The following is a 21,238-nucleotide window of genomic DNA, read 5'->3' on the forward strand; positions in this document are numbered from 1 at the left end:
TTGGGCTAGGCATGCTTTGATGATCTATGAAGTTAATTCACTAAAAGAAAAAAAAAGTTTTTAATTCCATAGGTCATACAGAAAGCAGCCCATTCTTGATTTCTTATTGTCCTTTAGCTTTATTATTTTAGTTAAATATTTTATAATTTGGTAAATAAATTGCATTTCAAAATTAAGTCCAAATTTCAATCATGATAAACCACCACTTATGTTAACTTTCTAAGCCTGCCAACAGGTAACTTAGTCTACATACTCCAGATGGTTTTTAAAAAGTTGTCAGACTAGTTGTATGTGACTTTTGTTTTAACAAATGTCTCTGAACAACCTGGATACCTAGAAGATATATATTTACACAGAGAGAGCAAAAAGATAAATATTATATTTATTTGTTAGTCTTATTATTTAGCCTATTCAGACATACTTACTAAAAATTTATTCATCATTGTGGGAGTTTTATTCTCTCTTTACAGGTGAGGGATTTGTCTATTGCTTATATGCTGGTGACATTAACTTATCTCTATATTGGAGTCCTGGTTTTTGCTTCATTTCCTTCACCACCATTATCCAAAGATTGTATAGAGCAGGTAAGGCACCGTGTTCCCTCTCTGTGTGATTGTTTACACCTTCATATCTGCAAGGCAAACAGTGTGATACACTAGCAATGTATAATACCAGACAGGCCTGGGTTTGAATCCAGTCTCTTCTGTTTACCATCCATGTGGGAATTCAGGCACCTTCCCCATTCTTTGTGAGCTTCAGCTTCCTCTTCCATTAAATATCACAACAGATACTCCATAGATTTTAGAAGGACTCTCAGAAACCTTCTGTATGCTGACACCTGTGGTACTCAAATAAATGATTCCTGTTATTTGCTTCATATTTCTCTGTGTGTGGATACTTATGCTAGTAGCAGTCTTGAATTTATAAACCCTCACAGAGACTATATTCAGTTCCCTGATTTTCTAAAGTCCAGATCTGGAAATGTCCTGAATAAACTGGTTTCTTAATTCATCAGTCCCTGATAATAGATTTAACACTCATTTTGGTACTAGGTGGCAAGCATAAAAGCAAAGAAAGACTATTTCTTAAAAAAACAGAGGAAGAGACAGAAAGAATAAAAGAAACATTCTTTTACTAAAAGGCTGCCATAAATAATGTTTATTATTTGATTTGACCCATCGTAAACCTGGAAATAGCATAATCTCTAGTTTTATATAACTGAAGACAAAGTTCTCACAGAAAGTAGCATTCACGGGTGATTTTCATTCAAGTCAGAAGAAATTCCTCTAAAAAAGTGTAGTGGAGTACAAAATATGATTTATTACCTATGAATTATAAAAGTTATTTCAGCATAATAGTGATAATAATGTTCTCATCTTTTCAAGATAAATAGGTTTGACTTGTTGTTCTTTTGATAGTTTGAAATGCTCTCTTGATTTCCTTGATTCCAAAAGTTCTTTGGCAGCCAAATGTTTGCTGAAAATTCCCCTGATATGAACAATCCCATATAAAGCCCACTCCCTTGGGAATAAGAATATCTGTGGTATTTGTATTTGAAAGGAAAAAAAAAATCTGAGTGATTGGCTTTCTTTTTCTTAGATGCCAAATGAAAATGGAGAACAGAATCATGAAAGGAAGTAGAAAAAATTTCTTTTCTTTTCTTTTATTGATAGATTATAGATAATAGTGATAGTTGGTAATAGATATACTCTCACCTTATTCTATAATCTTTAAAAGTGCTACAGTGCATCAGAGGAGAAAAAGTAAGAGAATTATTGAGAATGAAATAGCATTGAATTAGCTATTTAAATTTATTGAAACAATTATACCTCATTTACTTACAGAGCAGTACTTCTCAAGCTATCAGTGGTAAATAATGTCTTCTTTGTTGTTGTTTCAATGTCAAATCAATTGCAGATTGACGTTTTTGTAAAATAAAAATGTGCCAATGTCAAATTTCTTTAAGTTTCTAAATACTTACTTTTAATTTCTGTACTTAGCTATTGAAGAGTAATAGTTAGCAAATAGTTTGTGAACGGGCGCCATCCCACAAAACCACACAATTTGAGTGGCACCTGTGTTCAAAATAAGCAGAAAATTCCATTTTATAAATTTGTACTTACTGAATTTTATTTGTAACGTTATTATCTTTCTTGGATTAGAATTTTTTAGACAACTTCCCTAGCAGTGACATCCTGTCCTTCATTGCAAGGATATTCCTGCTGTTCCAGATGATGACTGTGTATCCACTCCTAGGCTACTTGGCTCGTGTTCAGCTATTGGGTCATGTCTTCGGTGACATTTATCCTAGGTAAGGGCTCTTCTCTTGACCAGCAAGATGTGCCAAGCAACAAATGACTGTGCAAACAGGTCAGTTTAAAATGTGACTGATCCTTTTGCTATGAAACTTTGCCTGATGAAAATGGTTACTAAGGATAGACCTTTGGTGTTCTTTTCCCAGAAGAACTTTAAAAATAGAAGCCGCTTCCTTGTCCAGAATGATTTAAAGTTAATTCCTGCCCGTGTAGATATTTTAGCTCTGATATCAGCTATACTTATCTTGTGATTTAGTTGATATTTATCTACTCTTTGCTAGGAAGTTAGTAGTATGTAGTACCTGTGTTAGTAATGTATGGCTAATGAGAAACAACTCATTTAGTTTTGGTTATTGGTATTTACTTGTATATTTATTACCATTCATGCAGTTTTATATAAACAATAATGGTTTAGGATTGAAGGTGAGATACATAGCAAGTTTAAATTATAATTTACTTCTGTCACGATTGGCTGTAATTTTTAATCTCTTATTGGTGATGGAAGAGTTTGAGTCCTCTTGAAAAATCTGTTCAAAGCTAGTCACCCTCATCCAAGAGAAGTTTTCGTTTACTGAAACTTCCTTGTGGGCCCCTGGTTAACGCCCACTCTTACATTAAGTTTTATTATAGATTATTCTAGTAAAAAGTACCTAGTCCTAACCTATTTTATTGGGAATAAATTATCTTAAATGAAGAAAGCTTTGGGATAAAATTTGAAAAAAGTTACATGTGCTGTAACCAACTAAACAAGTGGTCTTAACCAGTTTATTTGAAGTGAAGTAATGCAGTCTTTCCCCTCATTTAACAAATAATTGGTTATAAGTATGTAGTTTTAAAAACAGAAAATTTTTAAAAGCGAACATCAAGAGTTACCAAGCCTCTAGCCCTGACCACAGCAGCAGCTACAGTCCTCACACTGGATTTCAGTAAATGTAAGAATCCTATTGTGTTTATACGCCCTGCTGTATTTACGTTCACCAAAATAATAAATACAGCTTAAGTCATAGATGAAAAAAAATTGTAGGTAAATGCATTTTTCCTGTGTTCTGCCGTTATTTTGCATAATGTTGGCTGTTAGAATGTTTTCTCTTCTTGGAAAAAGTCTGGAATTTCCCTCTTGCATTCACATTACATTTCTTCCCCTACCATCAAGAACACATTATCATTTATCCTACAGTTGCAAGTACCCTACACACTGCATACTTTGGAACATACTTTTTGATCTCAGGACCCCTTAACACTCTTAAGGTTTATTTAAGGACCCCCAGGGAACTTTAGTTTATGTGGGTTATATCCATCAATATTTAACATGAAAAATTAGAACCAAACTTTTAAAATGTTTATTAATTTATTTAAAAAGCAGTAATAAAACCATTACTTGTTAACATAAATTATATTTTGAAAACTAACAATTTCCAAAAAATTTTCTTTTACATTTCAAAACTCTTCAATGTCTGATTTGCTAGTAGATCATTGGACTATCCTATTTTCTACATTCATTCTCTTGTAATATGTAATTTTTGTTTAAATATATGAAGAAGATACACCCTTCCATGGACACATAGTTGGAGCAAGAAGGAAGTACTTTTAATAGCCTTTCCAGATCATTGTGGATATTTTTCTTTGATACTGTGCCAAACCTTGACAGGTGGTAGTTTTATAAAAGTTAGTTGAATCTGAAACTCAGTTACATTAAAAGCCATTGGTCTGTCTTACAATTTGGATCTTCTACCCATGTATGATTTTATAACATTAGGTTTAGTCATTTGGAAAATATTGGTTCACTGAATTCTATAGATATCCCTTGACCCATTTCATTATATATTATCAAAACCCACTTTTGCTATTATCACCACCAGTTGCATTATAGAAGTCTTAGATATTGGAATACTGTCCAGCTCTCATGGTGGCAAATACCAGCTCTCCAAATTCTAATTTTTACTTGAAAGCTCAAATGTTATGCTTGGCAACACAAACTACCAGTTGTTTCTCTTGAAATGATAAGATCATATCATTTATTTTCAAGAAAATGTCTGTCACATACCCAAATCTAAAGAACCATAGTTTGTCTGTCTTTCAATTAAAAATAGTCTTTGGAAAAAACAGCACAGTTGTCCCCCAGTTCAGTTGCTCAAGTGCTTTTCCTCAAGACAGCCACTGTACTTCAGTATGCAGCAGATGTGCTTTATTATATACTTACTATTTGATCATACAGAGTATTTAAAAGATGTTTGTTCAAAGTATGAGATTTTACCAGCCTAATCATTTCCTGCAGTGACCATACCAATTCATAATCTCATCAGCAGTATATAAGAGTTCTGTTTGTCTACATCCATTTTTATTTTAGACATTCTGAAGGGAGGGGTATACAAATGAATCACATTGTGGTTTCAACGGTTATTGAAGTTAAGCACCTTTTCATATATTTGTTGGCAGTTCAGATATCCTCTTCTGTGAACAAGTTCAAGTCATCTACCCAATTTTCTGTTGAGTTGTCTGCCTTATTAATCTATTATTATTTAGATTTCACAGCTGACGGCATTGTAATTCTTTCATTGTTCAGCTCTAGAAATGTTCTTATCCAGTTCTATGCCCAAAGAATCTTATGTTCACCTCTGTACTACAATATACTACACTGTTGAAACTGTTATTTACTTATCTACTTTTCCTTATGAAATGTTAAGTAAGTTTTAAATTGCCAAATAATTGGGAGTTAGAGTTCTTATTCATCATTGTATTCCCACCCCTAGAATAATATCTAGCAAGCGGTTCAATAAATATTTCTTCAATTAAAAAAAAAAAACAACAAAACAAAGTATGAGATTTTGCGCCACAACTGGAGAGAGCTCATGCACTGCAATGAAGAGCCCGCGAGTCAGATGCAGACCCAGCACATCCAAAAACAAACAAAAAACAACACCGAAATATGAGGTTTAATAAAACTAATAATTTTCAGTCTTTTATCAAGGACAATTTTTAATAAAACTTTTTTTTTTGAGAGAATTCAGTAAAGAACACAGTATAGAATACAGGGATCGTTGCAGCTACCTCTGTCCAATCTAAGGGGGCTGCAGGTGACCCACCATTGCTTTTGCAAAGCAAGTAATGTTTTGTCTGACTGGAAAATAATTTTTACCTCAGAGCTTCCTGGAAGGGAATTGGAAACTTCCTGAGGTTCGCGGTTACACTTTGAGAACCACTGCTTTGGAAAAATACACAAAATTGTTTCCTTTTACAATACAGAAATAACAGAGGCCCAGCCAATGTCTCAAACCTCTGAAGCAATTTTAAGGTTGGAGTTTTTAGATAAATAGTAAGATCTGGAAGCCTGAATATCTTTGTAATTTGTCAAGAAAGATGACTAACCATTTATTTGTATAAATAATTTTCCTTATTTTTAATTCTTTCTGTAATCTTTCCCAGGGATTAATTAACCTCTGATAACTTCAGCTCAAAATATTGCTTTGATATGTAACTTTGACTTTTAAGGATCATTTTGGGAGGAAATGGAGTTATTTCTCAAGCATCACATTCCATCTACCATATGATTATTTCTGTCCCAAAATTGATTTCCCAAGCCTTGAATTGTTAACATCTAGTTCAATTTACTTAGCTGATATTCTGTTCATGGTAAATACTGAATAGCTTTACGTGACTAAATCTGAAAAATAAAAACCTGCCCATTTTGCCTTTCCCTTGATAAAATTTATTTTTCTAATTATAAAAGTAAAATAATACTTTACAAAGGAATACTATAAAACATATGAAATTTATCAGGTGTAGAAATGAAGAAAAACTACCCCAAATCCCAAATTGTAACACAATCACTGCTTCCTTTTAGTGTATTTCCTTCTGATATTTTTTCTAACGTTTTAAGATGTTCTTGTGTAGTAAAAATCTAACTAGCTTTTTCCTCAAAAATCTAACTAGCCTAGATAGATTTTTACCATCTAGGTAACAGTGAATATTTATTTTTAATATTTTAAAATGTCTTCCATCAAGTAAATTGTTACCCTGCCATATATCTAGGATGCTGCTGTCTTTGTACAAATCAGTTCAGTTCAGTCGCTCAGTCATGTCCAACTCTTTGAGACCCCATGGACTGCAACACGCCAGGCTTCCCTGACCATCACCAACTCCCAGAACTTGCTCAAATTCATGTCCATCAAGTTGGTGATGCATCCAACCATCTCATCCTCTGTCGTCCCCTTCTCCTCCCGCCTTCAGTCTTTCCCAGCATCAGGGTCTTTTCCAATGAGTCAGTTCTTCGCATCAAGCGGCCAAAGTATTGGTGCTTCAGCTTCAGCATCAGTCCTTCTAATGAATATTCAGGACTGATTTCCTTTAGGAGTGACTGGTTTGATCTCTTTGCAGTCCAAGGGACTCTTAAGAATCTTCTCCAACACTATGGTTCAAAAGCATCAATTCTTTTTACAGTTCAAAAGCATCAGTTCTTTTTACAAATACCTTTATGTTAATAGTTTTTTAATTTTCTTTTGATATTCCACCCAAATGGAATTACAGATCAAAGAATGTGAACCCTGATATACACTAACAGTTTGCTCCTACAGAATTTAGCTTGGTTATATAATTGCAGGAAAGGGCGAATGTCACTGTCCCACCACCAGTATTGAGTACTCCTGTTACCTTCTATTTATGCTGTAATTTTATTGTCAAGTTTAAGACATTCTCATTTTAGAGATAATAGTAATGAATTTCATTCTCACATTAATTGTTATAATTTGCCTGTTTTTATATTTTTTTCTTTCTCCAAACTGTCTTCTCAACTTTTAGCATTTTCCACGTGTTGATTTTTAATCTGTTCATTGTGGGAGCTGGAGTGATCATGGCCTGTTTCTACCCAAACATAGGAGGAATCATAAGGTACTGCCTGTAAGGGAACTTTGCCCCTTTACATATTGGTCTTTATTTTTATGCTTTCTTATTGTTGTTGTCTTGATATAGTTGTTTAAAATTCCAGTGAGTATTTAAAATTGATAACATTCAAGTACAGTTCACTGGTATCAGTTAAGGGGATCTTTATCTTCCACTTTTGCTTATTCCTTACTCTAGAAGCACCATTTTCCTTAGCCTTAGGTACCTTTCCCCTTCTCTTTTTCTCAAAATCTTCCAATGTATTTCTTTCTCTTTATCCAAAATAAAGTTATTTTTAATATATAACATATAACTTCTTGGGGGACCTGGAAGGTCTCTAATATGTCAAGGCTATGTCCTAACTTTCTTAATCCATTTCTCCTCAAGAACATATTTCAGTGTCAATTGTAGTCAGAAAGTTTAGATCCCAGATGGCTCTTTCCTTAATATCCATTCTCCAAATACATTGTGATAGGTTGAGTAGATTGGGATTAAAGTTGTGACCTCAGATGCTCATGGAAAACTGAAATTTAGAATGATCCGATTTTTCTTCCTCAGCCTTGTAGAAGGCAGGACTGAGGTACTTTTTTTGAAGACCCTTTCCTATAAAAATAGCAAAAGACAAAAGAGGAGACCTTTAGCCTGACACTTTTGAGATATAATGGATTTACAAGTTCCTTTTAAGCTGTTTACAAGGAAATTGAGGATAGGGAAGGAGAGAAGTAAGTGTAGGTTCCTCAGTCATGTGTTTAGGTATTTTTGTTAATGATAATTACGCTGAATACCAACAAGGCACTCATCTGTTCTCAGTCTTAAGCAGATGCTTACAGTCCTTCAACAACTCAGAATTTATAATTAGTTTATAAAAGATCAAAGATAGGAAGCCTATCTCCAGATGTTTCTGAGGAAGTAGCCATAATCACTGAGATACAGAGGAACTACGGAGACTTGAGAGAGAAATAAAAAACTCTGTCAAGCAGATGCTATAAAGATGAACAGGAAATAGTATTTTATATTAACTTAGCAAGTAAAATAGGTTTTAAACTCAGATGCTTTATGTCAACAAAAACTGAATCAAAAATAATTTTATTATAACATCCGATTGAGGATGATTTAAATTATCCTATATTTACCATAATTGTAAATCAGAAAAATGCAGAATGAATATTAACCTAAAAACTTTTTTATTCTGCAGGTATTCAGGAGCAGCATGTGGCCTGGCCTTTGTATTCTTATACCCATCTCTCATCTATATAATTTCCCTCCACCAAGCAGACCGTCTCACGTGGCCTAAATTAATCTTTCACGTTTTCATCATTATTTTGGGCCTGGCTAACCTGATTGTTCAGTTTTTTATGTGACATAGTCAACTGCCTTCTCAACATCTTTCATGGTATTTTAAACTTTGACAACAGTCCCACATAAATTCACTTGTAAATGCTATTCTTGCCATGACTATAAATGTTTTCCTAAGGTCATTTGATAACAAGGAAATAAGGGTCCATTAGTAAGTAATTATTATTAGAGTGGGGAAAAGGGCAGTAAGAGTGGTCTTAATCTCTTTACCGTTCTCATGTTCACTCATCTCTTGATTCTCACTGTCTTTTTCCAAGTGGAAACATATGCCTCTAGGAAAAATCATGCTAGGTTTTACTTGTAGAGATGTAAGGTGGGTAGGTTCATTTTGGCTACAGTAGATTCTCAGGGTGTCACAGCAACTGTATTGCCAGATCCCATTTCTATTTTATGTTTCAGTGATTCAGTTTCATTTTATTACTTGCTAGATCATTTCTGCAGTTTGCCCAAACCTTTACTGTTTTGGACAGTAAACCAAATACCTCATTTTAAAAAAGTGTCCATGACGTCAGTGTTAGTAGAGAGAATTCTTATGTGAGTCCTTAATATCTGTTTTAAAAACAGGAAAAAAATTCTACAATGTCAATACAGATCCCATGGTTGTGAAACTTTTACAAAATAAAGGAACTAGGAGAGTTTGTTGCAGTCTGACTCCTCTTTGTTTCTGATCCAGTTCTAGTTCCCCAGCCCCAGTTTGCATAGGAACAAGTATGGTTGCCCTCCAAGACCCAGGGGGCTCTTTTGCTTTTTGGATCCCTGAGGATTGCATAGGATGTGATGACTAGACCAATGAGGAGGAGTATAGGAAGCGTGGAAGAGAGAGATGTATAAGGTGTTAAGGGAATAGAGAGAAACAAGACGGAGTGAGACCTCCTTAAAAGTATATTCTTTGCAGGGGGTGAAAATGATTTCTTCAACACAGGAAAGGATTACTTCTGTTTAAAGTATGACCTCCAGAAGGAGACCACCCCGCCACACACAGCTTACTTCTGTAATTGGCAATGTGAAATTGTTAGGTGCTCAGTTGTGCCTGACTCTTTGCAACCCCGTGGACTGTAGCCTGCCAGGCTCCTCTGTCTTTGGAATTCTCCAGGCAAGAATACTGGAGTGGGTTGCCATTCCCTTCTTCAGGGGATCTTCCTGACCCAGGGATCGAACCTGGGTCTCCTGCACTGCCAGCAGATTCTTTACCACCTGAGCCACCATGGAAGTAATTGACAGGGTAGAGGTTAAATCCCCATAAGAAAAACTACTTGGATCTGAGAAAAGTATTAGGGAATCTAAATTCTTCTAATTAAAACTCTCCTCTTTTCCTTTCAAACTAAAAGTTAAACCAAAATCCAAATCCATGTCTTCCATGTAATGAAACCTCTACGTTCAGCTGGAAAAGGTAGATTTCTCTTATTTTATGGTCACGTTAAACAGTTTTGTGTTAATACACAATTCCAAAATAGTACATAAATTTGTTATTTCCTTCCTATGAGAAAAACAGGTGAAATGGTTTTTTATACCTGGTAAAGAGCCGCAGATTCAAGACCAGCCATTCTTTCTTTCTGCAGAGGTTTCTGTCTAGTCCACAGACCCATACCTATAATGATGACCTATATTGCCTAAACATTAGTCATTCAGTAGTGTCTGACTCTGCAACCCCATGGTCTATAGCCTGCCAGGCTCCAATCTCCATGGGATTCTCCTGGCAAGAATACTGGAGTGGGTAGCCATTTCCTTCTCCAAGGAAACTTCCTGACTCAGATGTCGAACCTGTGTCTCCTGCATTGCAGGCAGATTCCTTACCATCTGAGCCATTAATACACCACATATTACCTAAGCTCTTTTTTAAAAAGTCTGTTTATGAAAATTCTCCAACATACACAAAAGTAGGAAAAAAAAATGACAAATTCCTCATATACTCATCCCCTACATTTAGTACAATAATTATAAGACTTTGCCATTGCTCATCTATCCCCCAGTTTTTCTTTTCCACTGAAACTTTCTAAAGTCAGTCTTGGAAGTTATGTCATTTCATCTCTATAAACCTTAATATGCACTAATAGCCTCTTGAACTTAGTTGTGTTTATTGAATGAGACAGTCTCGCTAAAGTTTTTGTTTGTTTTTAGCAAAAACTGCTGGTAGATTTTAAGTAATTAGAAAAATCTGTGTTAAATATCTGGATCTTTGTGTTAACCTCTCTCAGAACAGGAGTATAAGATGGGAGAAAGTGTGTCTTTGTGCCTATGCATCTTTGTGACTTGAGAGTTTTGTTCAGTTGGGAGACAGGAATCAAAAGCCAGACCTTGAGGGATCCCTGTTTATCCCAAGTTTCCTCCCTTGTCTTTAAAAACATGAGAGACAAAGTTGCATTGCCTTTTTTCAATGATGTTAAAACACTGTAATGTTTTAACACATAGAAAAAATGATTTGATATGTTTTTCCCATTTAATAAAGTGAATATGAAAATGAATATATTATTTATTAAACTAAAAACCAATGTGGATATTTGCTTTTTGTTTTCTTTGAGAGATTTGCTAATTTAGAACTTCCAAAATCCTATGTTAGATTTATGCTGAGTGACTGCCTCCTTAGGTTTTTCTTCACAGAGCCAGCTCCTTTGGCCTAGTGATAGCTTGGTTGGAACACTCTTTGTGCAAGTCTGTGTGTCCTGGCTCGCACATTAGAATGATGAGATAAGGTCCCATTCCAATCATTCTACAGTGAATTTTAGACTTCTTCTACTGTCATCTCTTTGAATTTTCTAATTAAATTTCTTTTACTTTTTGCTCTGATGTGATTTATTTTAGTTTTGAATTTAGCTTAGTTAACACATGATCAAGGACATTTTAAAATTTAAAATAGCTTGTTTGGAGAGCTCTTCCTTGGAAAGGCTCTGGATGAATATGTAGTATCCTAATACTAAGCCAGAAAAAACAAAGAAATATGCTTTGACATCTGACATCTGTGGGTATTCATCCAAAACCTGTTTCATCTTCACACCCAAAAAATGCAGTGGAGGAAAGAATAAACTTACCCACAAAAGGGACTGTTTTAGAGGGAAATAATCACTTTATTTTTTTATACTTTGCAAATACAATGCAAACTCTAAATGGAGAGGCAGAAGAGTTTTTGGTTCTACTTGAAGTTTATTAGGAGAATTTTTTAATCTATATTTTGACTTACTCCACAAATAATTGAATAACACTGTCAGGGAAGGGGAAATTTCCCCGCACCCTTCTTAGTTCTTTTGGCTGATCTAATAATTAGATTGACCCAAGACAGATTAACAGGAGAAAAAAACAAAACAATTTAATTCACATGTGTGGAATTCTCATAGAAATAAGATTGCCCAAATGATCAAAGCAAGTTCTTTATATATCATTTTTAGACAAGGAAAGAAATTGGTGAAGATTTAATGTATGCTAGGATAGCAAACTAATGAGGAAGTAACAGGTTTGTTTAGGTAACTGTTTAAGCCTTGAATTCCCTAACTCTGATGATAAGGATATTTTCTAACCTCCTGGTATAGGGAGGATTCCTTTACCTTGAGATTTACTTCTTGCTTTCATGAAGAAGGAGGAAATGAGTGTTTTTTATATCTTTTTTTTCTACCAGCTGTTTCTCAAGTAACTTCATTTCAGAATAATCAGTATACCACTGTGCCATATCTTGGGGCAGCCTGCCCTGAACCTCAGCACTGCAACGTTCAGTACTTTGGAGGAGGCAAATATGTATAAGACATCATTCATATCCTAAAGGAACTTGTAGTCTAGTAAAGGAGCTATCCCTACAGTTAACTGTGACACAGGGTACCGTCAGACCAAGAGAAACAGATCCCTTCCAGTTGGGATCCTCAGGGAGGGCAGGTAAGGAAGCTGAGTGGTAAAGCTGCAAGGATAACTGTCCAAGATTTTAGATCTTTGATGCATTCACCGTCAAGTGGGATCTTGTAAAGTGTAATTGCTTTTGGCAAATTGCCTCTAAATAAGAGAGGTTTAACTGCTCTGTGTGCTATTTATTGTTCTCTTTGTGTTTTCACACTGCCTTGTTCACTTCTGTGAATCTTGGACAGCACAATACAATTGATCAATAGGGGAAATAATCAGTAATACACTGGGCAATACGAACAGAAAGATTATATAAAATTTTCTCTCCAAAAACTTGACTTATTTAAATATCAGTATTCAAAATGTCAAATGTTTGGGCCCATTGATTAGAGCAGGAAATATTGATGTTGCTTGTTCTCTTTACAAAGCACTGACCTATTGCATTTTATTTTTTTTCCATTTATTTTTATTAGTTGGAGGCTAATTACTTTACAATATTGTAGTGGTTTTTGTCATACATTGACATGAATCAGCCATGGATTTACATGTGTTCCCCATCCCGATCCCCCCTCCCACCTCCCTCTCCACCCGATCCCTCTGGGTCTTCCCAGTGTACCAGGCCCGAGCACTTGTCTCATGCATCCAACCTGGGCTGATGATCTGTTTCACCCTAGATAATAGACATGTTTCAATGCTGTTCTCAAAACATCCCACCCTCGCCTTCTCCCACAGAGTCCAAAAGTCTGTTCTGTACATCTGTGTCTCTTTTTCTGTCTTGCATATAGGGTTATCGTTACCGTCTTTCTAAATTCCATGTATATGCGTTAGTATACTGTATTGGTCTTTATCTTTCTGGCTTACTTCACTCTGTATAAGGGGCTCCAGTTTCATCCATCTCATTAGAAGTGATTCAAATGAATTCTTTTTAATGGCTGAGTAATATTCCATGGTGTATATGTACCACAGCTTCCTTATCCATTCTTTTGCTGATGGGCATCTAGGTTGCTTCCATGTCCTGGCTATTATTAACAGTGCTGCGATGAACATTGGGGTGCACGTGTCTCTTTCAGATCTGGTTTCCTCAGTGTGTATGCCCAGAAGTGGGATTGCTGGGTCACATGGCAGTTCTATTCCCAGTTTTTTTAAGAAATCTCCACACTGTTCTCCATAACGGCTGTACTAGTTTGCATTCCCACCAGCAGTGTAAGAGGGTTCCCTTTTCTCCACACCCTCTCCAGCGTTTATTGCTTGTAGACTTTTGGATAGCAACCATCCCGACTGGTGTATAATGGTACCTCATTGTGGTTTTGATTTGCATTTCTCTGATAATGAGTGATGTTGAGCATCTTTTCATGTGTTTGTTAGCCATCTGTATGTCTTCTTTGGAAAAATGTCTGTTTAGTTCTTTGGCCCATTTTTTGATTGGGTCATTTATTTTTCTGGAATTGAAAAGCTGCAGGAGTTGCTTGTATATTTTTGAGATTAATCCTTTGTCTTTTGCTTCGTTTGCTATTATTTTCTCCCAACCTGAGGGCTGTCTTTTCACCTTGCTTACAGTTTCCTTTGTTGTGCAAAAGCTTTTAAGTTTCATTAGGTCCCATTTGTTTATTTTTGCTTTTATTTCCAATATTCTGGGAGGTGGGTCATAGAGGATCCTGCTGTGATTTATGTCGGAGAGTGTTTTGCCTATGTTCTCCTCTAGGAGTTTTATAGTTTCTGGTCTTACATTTAGATCTTTAATCCATTTTGAGTTTATTTTTGTGTATGGTGTTAGAAAGTGTTCTAGTTTCATTCTTTTACAAGTGGTTGACCAGTTTTCCCAGCACCCCTTGTTAAAGAGGTTGTCTTTTTTCCATTGTATATCCTTGCCTCCTTTGTCAAAGATAAGGTGTCCATAGGTTCGTGGATTTATCTCTGGGCTTTCTATTCTGTTCCATTGATCTATATTTCTGTCTTTGTGCCAGTACCATACTGTCTTGATGACTGTGGCTTTGTAGTATAGTCTGAAGTCAGGCAGGTTGACTCCTCCATTTCCATTCTTCTTTCTCAAGATTACTTTGGCTACTCGAGGTTTTTTGTATTTCCATACAAACTGTGAAATTATTTGTTCTAGTTCTGTGAAAAACCGTTGGTAGCTTGATAGGGATTGCATTGAATCTATAGATTGCTTTGGATAGTATAGTCATTTTGACAATATTGATTCTTCCAATCCTCTATTGCATTTTAGAATCTGCTGCTGCTGCTGCTGCTGCTGGTTCATTTTCTCATCCCAATTCAAATGTCCAAAACAAAATCCAAACCTCACTGATACCTAAACAATAGAATGGTACATGAGTTTGTTGTCCAAAGTGGAACGCACACAATGTAGCCTGGCTGGCCCCAGTTTCACAGTCGACTGCAGACTTGACTTCTGATTATATAAACATGTATTGCAAAATAGCTCTGACGGGAAACTCATAACCTAAACAGTATTCTCTGAAATGTAATTTGTTGTCCTTTTATATTAAAGAAGAAATTAAATCAAAATTATTTTGACGAAAAACAACTCTGGGATTTTGTTTAATTGAATTTTGCCGGGAAATGCTATTGCCTACTAGCACTGACCCCAGGACAGAAGGAGTCCATCTTTTGCTGGGTCAAACTTCTCAAGTGACTCTGTGAGTGTCATCAGGTCATCCAAGTGACCGATGAGCTTGTCTCACAACAGGCCACATAGCCCCCTCCTTCATGTTCTAGATCTTAGAAAAAGTGATATGCTGCTTGTTGTTAACCAAAACCTAAAATGGTCCTTTTCGAACAATAAACTGTTATGACTTCTCCCTCTAAGAGCATTTCACAATGCATGTGGCACTTCAGATAAGGGTAGCCCAGTTTCTGGCATAATCTTACCGAGCCATTAAAGGCAATAAAGAGCTCTGTTTTCTTTAAGTTAAAATTCCTTTTGTTCCCAATTTTTTTTTCATTATTTCTCAACTCTTCTGCAAAGATAAAATAAGGCTATGTCTTTTTAAAAGATTAAAATTTTCTCCTTTCTCTTCTTTCATCTCAGGCCATAAAGTACAGGATTAGGATAGGGATTAGAAAGAGCACACTATGCAAAATTTTCCTCCTTTGGGTCTCTGATGATATTCTAAGTAATCCAGTTGTGTTTGTTCCCAACAGATACTTTATATACTTGTTTAATTAATCAGTGAATTAGTGATGCAGATTCCACTTTAATGAAAAACAGTAATTGCTATTTTTAAAAGTTTTTTGTTTCTACTTGGGAGTTATATTACCCCCCGTACCCACCCCCACCCCCCCAAAAATCAACAAAATTGAATCAGTCAGATTCAGAATTAGTCCCTTGGTCGATATTTACATACTAACCGGATGCCGGGCCCTGCTAGGCATGGAGCATCCAGTGGTGACAAGCCGAATGTGGCCCTGACAGTCAGCATCCTTGCCCACTGTCTGAACTGTGGCAGCTGGTCCTTTTTTCTCAGTGCCATGAAGTACCAGGCTGTGATCCTTTTCTGCTGCCCTCTTTCTGGTGAAGACTGTGACATAGCCACATCATACACATTTGGAAGAGATGAATATAGAACAGTGGTGCAATAAATGTGACTCTGTGAAGTGAACTATGTAGGCATGTGGACATGTAAACATGCGGACTTTGTGGACAAAAACTGGAAGGGACCATAGAATAAACGTGCATGACCTGCTGAAGTGATGAGTTTCTAATCATGTATGTTGTTACTTTATGATTTGCATGACAAACTTTCTAAAAGAATATCTTTTACAAATCACAGAAGAGGCTTGTGGGAATATATCTACACTCAACCCATGAAGTAAAGGACCAATTTACAAAGAACCTTTGGAATGGGGGATAGAGGTTGTTGGTTATAGAGCAAATCCAGATTTTGTGGGGCCTGAAGGTTATATAATATGTTGTTACCTCTTAAGGAAAAACATAAAAACTACAGAGAACCCCATACAAATGAGGATCCCTTGCTTTAACTTTTTTAGCTTTAAGGTAAATCATCCTCAGACAGCTCTGAAGATGGGATTTCGAAGACTGAAGGAGATGGAATGAAGAAAAGCTTTAGTGCTCTGATATGTCAAGTTTTGAGTGTCTCTGTTACCTTTAGGAATTACAACTTTTATCAGATCTGAACCTTTGCTTCTGGGAGGGTCTAATTGGATATAGCAAAATAGCATTGGGTACAAATTCAGTAATGGTTAATTTGGAATCACAATGGGACATTTTTCTTTTTTAGATCAGGGAGCTTTTACTTGAGGGAGGGTTTTACAAGAGTGGGGGAGAATGGGGGAGGAGTGTTCCTTCTAACTTTACAGAAATCATAGAGTTCAAAGATAATGTTTGTTTGTCAAATTGTGGACTTAATTGTTGATGAATCTTAGAGATGAGAAACATTTAAGGGCTCTTGATGCAGAAAACAGGCTACCAAGAGCAACACTAGGGTAAGGCAACATTTATTTACCCTTCACTTTGTTCTACAAAGGAACTGTTTCTACTACAATAAAGTAAAATCAACTTTGAAGAATTAACTTGAAACATTTTTTTAGAGACTAAATTAGAAATTTATGACACTCTTTAAGGAAACTATTCAAATAAACTTTTATAGTTTTATAGTTCTTTTTTGTAGCTCATATTATACTTCTTTATTGTAGATGATAAAGCCTTATTCAATGCAGTAAGCCTATTGATTGTCCCAGATTTGGAAATGCAAATATAGAGACATCCTTCCCAGTGCTGCCAGAATTCTCTTTATGTAACATGACCCTGATTATGTCCCTCTTCTGCAAAAACCTTCAGTGTCCCCATAGAAAAATGGGCAAGGGCCTTTGTAACAGACGACTCAGAAGAATAACTACAAGTAAACATGAAAAGAAAAAAGTTCAGGGTCGAAACATTGATCTGTGCTAATGGATAAACCTCAAAACCATGAAAGTGAAAAAAGCCAGATGCAAAAGACTACATATTGTATGGTTCCATTTATATGACATGTCTAGTAAGAGCAAATTTATAGGAACAGAAGGCAAAATCATAGTTGCCTAAGACTGGGGGTGGGAGCAGGGGTTCTCTAGAAGCGGCTATATAGTGGTGATGGTTTATTCACTAAGTCATATCCAACTCTTTTGCGACCCCATGGACTGTGGCCCCACCATGCTCCTCTGTCCATGGGATATCCCAGGCAAGAATGCTGGAGTGGGTTGCCATTTCCTTCTCCAGGGGATCTTCCCAATCCAGGGATCAAACCCACATCTCCTGTACTGGAAGGCAAATTCTTTACCACTCAGCCACCAGGGAAGCCCTAAATGGCCATGGGGAAGAGATTTTCTAGGGCTATAGAAATGTTTTAGAAGAGGATTGTGGTAATAGTTGCACAATTGTATAATTACTAAAAATCAGTGAATTGTAAACTTGTATTGGTTGAATTTTATGAAATGTAAGTTATCCCTTGAAGCAGTTTTTGTTTTTTTTTTTGTTAAAGTTCAACAGTGGTAGTAGAAAAGTAGCTTAAAATATTTTCTATTTGTCAAATACTAAGATAATATTAACTATTGTTGTTTTATTTTTATTATTATTATGTCATGACAAAGGTATGAGAATGAACACTCATACACAAGTGGTAGGTGTAAAATTAGGTGCAGATTTTCTGAAGGTAATTTGACAACATTCATCTAATCCTCAAAATGCTGCTATACTTTGACTCCCTTCCAGTTGTGTATCCTAACTGGAGAATAAACACAGAGATATTCATCTCTTTACTGTTTGTAATGGAAAAATTAGAAACAACCTAAACATCCAACAATAGGAGAAAAATTATGGAATACCCATCAATAGAATACTATGTATCTATTTTAATGATAATGCAAATGCACGTATGCAATGTGTCAACATGTTTATAAATATAAGTGAAGCGATTACAATTAAATATGTATAGAATCTAAAACATTTGTGTACATTTTTGGATGTCTATATAACAAATATGAATTAGGTACCTCCAAGTACTAGGACTACTGGGTGTTTCTTCCTGTTTTGTTTATGTGTATTTTCTAAAGCTTTTAAATGTATCATGTATTATGAAAAAAAAGAAAGTTTTTTTTTTTTCTTAAAAGGATATCTTTTCACTGACTTATCATGACTTTAAGGATCCATTTTGATATTAATAACAAAACCCTTTGGACCCTCACATAATAGTAGTTCAGTTTTTAGAATTTTTTAACTTTAGTTTTTTATTGGGCTGCATCAGGTCTTGCTTGCAGCACATGGGATCTTTGTTGCAGCACGTGGGATCTTTGTTGCATTGTGCAAGATCTTTTGTTGTGGCACACCGTCTCTCTAGTGTGCCAGGGCTTGGTTGCTCTGCAGTATGTGGGATCTTAGTTCCCCAACGAGGGACCAAACCCGCATTGCGTTCCCTGCATTGCAAGCCAGGTTCCCAACCACTGGCCCACCAGGGAAGTCCCTTTAGTATTTATTGATTAATATGAAAAGCTATGATAACCTCTAATACCTCATATATAAATTTGAATATATTATTAAAGCATCTACAAACAACACCCCCCCACTGCCTGCACACACACACACACTCACACATCTTTTAGACTTATATAGTCTACATTACCAATTTTGAAACCAGTCTGTGGTCTGCAGTTTGGGAAGGACCAACCTAGAGAATCAAGTAGAAATGTAGCTTGGTAATGAAGGTCCTTTTTATTACAGTCTTCCTACCTTTCCAACTTCACACCACTTCATACAAAGCTACTAATTCTCTCACTGGTCATGCTCTCTTATTTCATCTGCTTTTGTACATTCTGTGCCTTGGGCCTGACATGCCCTATTTCTTTTGAACACTTCACAGATTTTTATTTTACAGGACATCGCTTGGAAATCACCCTTTTTAACTCCCAAATAGATTCAGTTCAGTTCAGTTGCTCAGTCATGTCTGACTCTGCAACACCATGAATCGCAGCACGCCAGGCCTCCCTGTCCATCACCAACTCCTGGAGTTTACTCAAACTCATGTCCATTGAGTCAGTGATGCCGTCCAGCCATCTCATCCTCTGTCGTCCCCTTCTCCTCCTGCCCCCAACCCCTCCCAGCATCAGGGTCTTTTCCAATAAGTCAACTCTTCGCATGAGGTGGCCAAAGTATTGGAGTTTCAGCTTCAGCATCAGTCCTTCCAATGAACACCCAGGACTGATCTCCTTGGGAATGGACTGGTTGGATCTCCTTGCAGTCCGAGGGACTCTCAAGAGTCTTCTCAAACACCACAGTTCAAAAGCATCAATTTTTCGGCGCTCAGCTTTCTTCACAGTCCAACTCTCACATCCATACATGACCACTGGAAAAACCATAGCCTTGACCAGACGGACCTTTGTTGGCAAAGTAATGTCTCTGCTTTTCAATATGCTATCTAGATCATAACTTTCCTTCCAAATAGATTAGGTGCCCCCTTTTCTGCACTTTCCACTTGGCACATTTTTTTTTAAATTGGAGTATAGTTGCTTTAGAATGTTGTGTTATAATGAAGTTAGTCAGAAAAATGAACATCATATATCAACCCATATATATGGAATCTAAAAAAATGGTACAGGTGAACCTGTCCTCAGGCAGCAGTAGCAACACAGATGTAGAGAATGGGCAGATGTGTGGGCACAGGGCAGGGATGGGATGAATTGGGAGATTGGGATTGACATATGTGCACTGCCATAAACAGATGGATGCTGGGATCCTGTACACATACTTTTATTGAAGCATTTATCATGTTGTATTGTAATTACTGGCCATTTATATTTCACCATCCAGATAAGTAAGTTCACCTTTGTATCCACTGTTTCTGGCACATTGTCTGAAATAGAAGAAAGGCCTGTAATCTCAGTTGAATGAGTGTGCAGAGAAAGACCCAGTCTTGCCCTCAAGACAGTTGGAGTCTAGTTAGGTACACATACATGTCTCATATTATTGTTGTTCAGTTGCCAAGTTGTATCCGACTCTTCACAACCCCACTGACTGTAGCATGCCAGGATTCCCTGTCCCTTACCATCTTATGGAGTTTGCTCAAGTTCATGTCCATTGCATCAGTGATGCCCTCCAACTATCTCATCCTCTGTTGCCCTCCTTCTGCCTTCAACCTTTCCCAGCATCAGGGTCTTTTTCAATGAGTTGTTTGTTAGCATCAGGCGGCCAAAGTATTGGAGCTTCAGCTTCAGCATCAGTCCTTCCAATGAGTATTCAGGGTTGATTTCCTTTATTTATTTATTTATTTATTTTTGGTGTAACAATATATGTTTTGTTTTGTTTTGTTTTTCATTTAAGATTAACCAGTTTGATCCCCTTGGACAGGAAGAGTTTTCTCCAATACCACAGTTCGAAAGAATCAGTTCTTCTGCACTCTGCCTACTTTATGGTCCAGTTCTCAGAACCACATGTAACTACCAGAAAAACTGTAGCCTTGACTGTACTGAACTTTGTCGGCAAAGTAACATCTTTGCTTTTTTACCACACTGTCTAGCTTTCCTGCCAAGAAGCAATCGTCTTCTAATTTCATCGCTGCTGTCACCATCAGTAGTGATTTTAGAGCCCAAGAAGATGAAACCTGTCACTGCTTCCACTTTTCCACTTTCCCCTTCTGTTTGCCATGAAGTGATGGGACCAGATGCCATGGCCTTAGTTTTTTTAATATTTAGTTTTAAGCCGACTTTTTCACTCTTCTCTTTGACCCTCATCAAGAGGTTCTTTAGTTCTTCCTCACTTTCTGCCATATATATTAGTCCTATAATAGATGATGTGAATGACCACACAGAAGAGATAGTGGTTAATTTTGACTGGGTGATTAGGAACTACTTTCCACAGTAGGGTC

General features: G+C 36.5%; 1 protein-coding gene across 6 annotated transcripts in view; it reads left to right on the top strand.

Moving 5' to 3' along the window:
* Positions 1–9,184, top strand: part of SLC38A9 (solute carrier family 38 member 9) — a 79,946-nt gene extending 70,762 nt beyond the window's left edge. For 5 of the 6 annotated variants that reach the window (XM_043488594.1, XM_043488593.1, XM_043488596.1 and 2 more), the window contains 4 exons: positions 471–584; positions 2,163–2,311; positions 7,110–7,199; positions 8,386–9,184. In XM_043488594.1, the coding sequence (XP_043344529.1) occupies positions 471–584; positions 2,163–2,311; positions 7,110–7,199; positions 8,386–8,551 (519 nt within the window). In that variant the 3' untranslated portion in view covers positions 8,552–9,184. Of the gene's footprint in view, positions 1–470; positions 585–2,162; positions 2,371–7,109; positions 7,200–8,385 lie in introns of all 6 variants that reach the window. The other variant, XR_006273354.1, reaches the window with a different exon arrangement.
* The last annotated feature ends 12,054 nt before the right edge of the window (positions 9,185–21,238 follow it).

Source organism: Cervus canadensis, chromosome 16 (genome assembly GCF_019320065.1).
Source record: "Cervus canadensis isolate Bull #8, Minnesota chromosome 16, ASM1932006v1, whole genome shotgun sequence".
Classification (NCBI taxonomy): Eukaryota; Metazoa; Chordata; class Mammalia; order Artiodactyla; family Cervidae; genus Cervus; species Cervus canadensis.